Source organism: Triticum urartu, chromosome 2, assembly GCF_003073215.2.
Source record: "Triticum urartu cultivar G1812 chromosome 2, Tu2.1, whole genome shotgun sequence".
In the NCBI taxonomy this organism is placed as follows: Eukaryota; Viridiplantae; Streptophyta; class Magnoliopsida; order Poales; family Poaceae; genus Triticum; species Triticum urartu.
In genome coordinates this window covers 706,547,750-706,552,841 of record NC_053023.1, presented here as the reverse complement: position 1 = coordinate 706,552,841, position 5,092 = coordinate 706,547,750, and the positions used below count along the sequence as shown (strand labels likewise).

The 5,092-nt window shown below is 55.0% G+C and overlaps 1 protein-coding gene across 1 annotated transcript; it reads left to right on the top strand.

Moving 5' to 3' along the window:
- The first annotated feature begins 3,804 nt into the window (after positions 1 to 3,804).
- LOC125534242 (probable xyloglucan endotransglucosylase/hydrolase protein 12) lies at positions 3,805 to 5,092 on the top strand. The gene is made up of 2 exons (XM_048697512.1): positions 3,805 to 4,123; positions 4,237 to 5,092. The coding sequence occupies exons 1-2, from the start codon at positions 3,854 to 3,856 to the stop codon at positions 4,834 to 4,836; spliced, it is 870 nt and encodes a 289-aa protein (XP_048553469.1). The 5' UTR covers positions 3,805 to 3,853; the 3' UTR covers positions 4,837 to 5,092.

The window sequence follows — 5,092 nt, the reverse complement described above, 5'->3', positions numbered from 1 at the left end:
GTTCTAGGGTGCCTCTACCTCAGTATATAAAGGAGCCAAGGGGGGAGAGGGGCGCCGGCCAGGGAGAGAGGCGCAGGAGGAGTCCTACTCCTTCCGGGAGTAGGACTCCCCTCCAATCCTATTCCAACTAGGATTCCCCGAGGGGGAAAGAGGGAGAGGGGGGCCAGCCACCTCCTCCTAGTCCTAATAGGACTAGGAGAGGGGGAAGTGGCGCAGCCACCTTGGGCTGCCCCTTTCTCCTTTCCACTAAGGCCCATGAAGGCCCATATGGCTCCCGGGGGGTTCCGGTAACCTCCCGGTAACCCGGTAAAATCCCGATTTCACCCGGAACACTTCCGATGTCCAAACATAGGCTTCCAATATATCAATCTTTACGTCTCGACCATTTCGAGACTCCTCGTCATGTCCGTGATCATATCCGGGACTCCGAACAACCTTCGGTACATCAAAATGCATAAACTCATAATGTAACTGTCATCGTAACCTTAAGCGTGCGGACCCTACGGGTTCGAGAACAATGTAGACATGACCGAGACACGTCTCAGGTCAATAACCAATAGCGGGACCTGGATGCCCATATTGGCTCCTACATATTCTACGAAGATCTTTATCGGTCAGACCGCATAACAATATACGTTGTTCCCTTTGTCATCGGTATGTTACTTGCCCGAGATTCGATCGTCGGTATCCAATACCTAGTTCAATCTCGTTACCGGCAAGTCTCTTTACTCGTTCCGTAAGACATCATCTCACAACTAACTCATTAGTTGTAATGCTTGCAAGGCTTATGTGATGTGTATTACCGAGAGGGCCCAGAGATACCTCTCCGACAATCGGAGTGACAAATCCTAATCTCGAAATATGCCAACCCAACATCTACCTTTGGAGACACCTGTAGTGCTCCTTTATAATCACCCAGTTACGTTGTGACGTTTGGTAGCACCCAAAGTGTTCCTCCGGTAAACGGGAGTTGCATAATCTCATAGTCATAGGAACATGTATAAGTCATGAAGGAAGCAATAGCAACATACTAAACGATCGTGTGCTAAGCTAATGGAATGGGTCATGTCAATCAGATCATTCACTAATGATGTGACCTCGTTAATCAAATAACAACACTTTGTTCATGGTTAGGAAACATAACCATCTTTGATTAACGAGCTAGTCAAGTAGAGGCATACTAGTGACACTCTGTTTGTCTATGTATTCACACATGTATTATGTTTCCGGTTAATACAATTCTAGCATGAATAATAAACATTTATCATGAAATAAGGAAATAAATAATAACTTTATTATTGCCTCTAGGGCATATTTCCTTCAGTGATGCCCACAAATTGCAATGTACAAGCTGAAAAGGAGAAGTGGTAAAGGAACTGGAGGAGGGGAAGGGGAGCCTGGGCTGTCGGCCGAATTGGCACACCTCACAAGTGGCAGAGGGGGGTAGGGGTTTATTACATGAAGGAAGAAAATGAGATAATTTGGCTAAAGAAGCACGACTAGGGTGCCCTAAACGCCTGCGCCACAAGCTGCCGATGTCGACGGAGAGAGCTGTGGGTGATTCGCCGAAGAAAGGATAAAGCCCAGTGGAACTATTTGACCTCATGAGAGGGGCCCTGCTCGCCAGATCCTTCACAAGAAAGCCATGTGGGTCAAATTCAACTGAGACAGAATTGTCAATAGTAAATTGTCGTACAGAGAGCAAGTTTTTGACAACAGAAGGGGCGAAGAGAACATGATTAAGGGAGAAAGGGCGAGGTGGGAGAGAGGCGGTGCCCGTGGCAAGAACAGGCATGTAGGAGCTGTCACCAACTAAGATGGAGGGATACTTTGCAGAAAAACAAGACGTGTCCAAGTTACCCGCATTGTTGGTGATGTGGCTAGACGCGCCGGTGTCCAGGTACCACTCGCCGCCGCCGCCCGGGGCCTGGATGGACATGTTGGACATGGCGGCGTTGAGCATGTGGCCGGTGTCCCATGAAGTAGGCGGAGGCGTGTAGGCGGGCGGGGCACCGTAGGTTGGTGGTGCGGCGCCGTACGTCGGTGGGGAGTTGACGTTGTAGATCATGGGGTAGGCGTGGTGTGGAACCCTGGGTCGTGGACCGAGCACGCCGGCGGCGTTCGGTGGAACCCACGGTGCACGGCCGACCGGTGGGAAAGGGGCGCCCCATGGGGCGAAATAGCCCATCCAGGGCTGCTGGGATGAAGACGGAGGCGCTGGAGGCCCTCCACGGCCACCGGAGCCTCGACCGCGCCCGCCGCGGCCATGGCCGCGCCCGCGCCCGCCGCGGTCAGAGGGGCGATCGGGCTGCCGCTGGATGGTACCGCCTGTGGAAGCGGAGCCGCCTCCACCGCCACCGGAGCTGCCGGAGCCACTGCCGCCGGAGCCACCGCCGTGGGTGGCGATGAGGGCGGTAGCCCCCTCCGCCCGGGCGCGCGCATCCAGGCTGATTTCCTCCAGCATCAGCCTGGAGCGGGCCTGGACGAAGGTGGGGAAGGGCACCTGCATCGGAAGCAGGGACGCCATGACACCGAACCGAGGAGCGAGGCCGCGGATGAGCTGGAGAGTGAGGGTCTTGTCGGTTACGTGCTCGTCAAGGTCGTCGAGGGAGTCCGCGAGCGCCTTGAGTCGCCTGCAGTACTCGGCAATCTTCATATCACCTTGAACGGTGGCGCGAAACTCGGCGCCGACGTGGATGGCCCGTCCCGCGAGGTTATCGCGGAAGAAGGCGTCGAGGAGAAACCAGACATGATAGGCAGTGGAGTCTTGGGCAAAAATGACATCGTAAAGTTCATCCGTGATCGTACCATAGATCATGAGGAGGATCTGGAGATCGTCCTGGCGCCACTGCTCAGTCTGAGTGTGCGGGTCGAGGTTGACGAGGACGTGGCTCTCCACGCTCGACTTGCGGAGGATGAAGGACATGATGCGCCTCCACTTGGAGTAGTTGCCGCAGACGGCGTCCAGCTTGAAGTCGATGTGGGCGCCGACGTTGACGGCGTGGATCGAAGGTGGCGGCGCCGTGGAGGACGATGCGGCGTCGGAGGTCACCGCACCGAGCGGTGCGGCGGTGAGGTGCAGCGGAGCTGTGGCCAGAGGGGCGCTCTGGACGGGGAGTGGAGCGGAAGCAGTGGGCAGCGGAGCGGTAGCGCTGGGGAGGGGTGGGCTGCCAGAATGGACGTCGGCGTCGGTCTGCTCGCCGGCATCTGAACCCTCGTCAGAGGCATGGGAACCGGCCATGGGGTACAGGAAGGAAAGGTCGCTCTGATACCAAGAAGAAGGATGAAAATCTGTGTGTTGTATTACAAAGGAAGGCATAGCCTTATATACACAGAAGAGCACGCGCAGGTGCTGGGTTGGTTACAACAGAAATGAGCTAGTCTCCCGGAGAGACGTGCGCTAGTTACGCGGGGCGCGGGGAGAGGCCACGATCACCGCGTGGAGAGCGTGCGGCACGGTGCGGGCCGAGTAGGTGTTAGCCGTTTTCCAACACAACCAAGCGGAAGTACGGTACACCGTTGTGCTGACAACTAACTATGTCGTCAAATCCAGATGCTGACAGATAGGATCAATTAGTATGATAATTGAACAACCTGACAACAAGCACTAGGTAGCTGCAACCTGAAGAGAGAATAATAAGACATGCATGGCGCAAACTAACCCAGCTTACATACTACACTACGTGCGCAGCAGACACTTTTGCATTTGACTGAAAATAATGAGCACAGATCCGCAACGCAGAGAGGATTATATAAAGCCCTTGTGCACCTCTGCATTTTCATCAAGTCTTCTTGACATACACTTCCTACACCACCAAAAACTAAGCTAGTGCCAACTACGAAGTAGGAGAAGATGGAGAGCTCAAGGAGGGCCCTCCTCCTGGTGGCGATGGCGGCGACGGTCATCGGCCTCGCGAGTGCCAGTTTCCGTGACAACTGTGACATCAAGTGGAACCCCGAGAACGCGGCCTTCTCCGATGACGGCCACGGCCTGACCATGTCCCTAAAGAGCAACTCCTCCGGCTGCTTGCTGCAGACGAAGAAGCAGTTCATCTACGGCAGCGTCTCCACCCTCATCAAGCTCGTCCCGGGGAACTCCGCCGGCACCGTCACCACATACTACGTACGTATCCTATTCCTATACTATTCCTATAGTATACTTATTAGTTATTACCAATGAGCTTGTACTGCGATACTGACCGTATGTGCACCATTTCATTGATTGTAAATTACCAGACATCGTCCGTGGGGGCCGACCATGACGAGATCGACTTCGAGTTCCTGGGGAACGAGACCGGGCAGCCCTACACGCTGCACACCAACGTGTTCGCCGACGGCGTGGGCAAGAAGGAGATGCAGTTCGTGCCCTGGTTCGACCCCACCGCCGACTTCCATGCCTACACCATCTCCTGGACGCCCTGCATGATCGTCTGGTACGTCGACGACGTCCCCATCCGGGTGTTCCGCAACTACCGGGACAAGGGCATTGCGTACCCGATCAAGCGTCCCATGTTCGGCTACTCCAGCATCTGGTCGGCGGAGGACTGGGCCACGCAGGGCGGCCGCGTCAAGGCCGACTGGTCCAAGGCACCCTTCGTCGCCGGCTACCGCGACATGGTCCTCGACGTCTGCCCCTGCGACGGAGCCGACTCCTGCGTCTACGGCTGCGCCGGGGCGTTCAGCCACGGCGGGCGGCAGCAGAACTGTGCTGGCCTCACCGACCAGCAGCGGGCCAAGATGCAGGAGGTGCAGAAGTCTCACAAGATCTACGACTACTGCGTCGACTACCGGGACAACAAGAAGCCCGGCCCCGAGTGCAGCCTGCCGCAGTACTGATCGACCCATGCATATCCAGCTGCAGTCTGATCGTGGTCGTGGCACGCACCAAGCGGTAATGGTTGGCCGGCCGATCTATCTACCACGGCATATATACACGACCTATTGATTCCATTGGGACTTTATTTATTTATTTTGATACAGATATTTATGTTTTCTCAAGATTTTTCATTCTTGTTGCTCTACGGATGTTTTTTTCCTCCAAATTTTGTTCAATGCTTACCCGATTAAGTAATCATGATCGATCTTTTCTGAA

Bases quoted from the DNA above. Each gene is read 5' to 3' on its own strand.
- LOC125534242 (XM_048697512.1), top strand. From the start codon at position 3,854: ATGGAGAGCTCAAGGAGGGCCCTCCTCCTGGTGGCGATGGCGGCGACG. The intron at 4,124-4,236 runs GTACGTATCCTA...GTAAATTACCAG, and splicing joins GCACCGTCACCACATACTAC to ACATCGTCCGTGGGGGCCGA.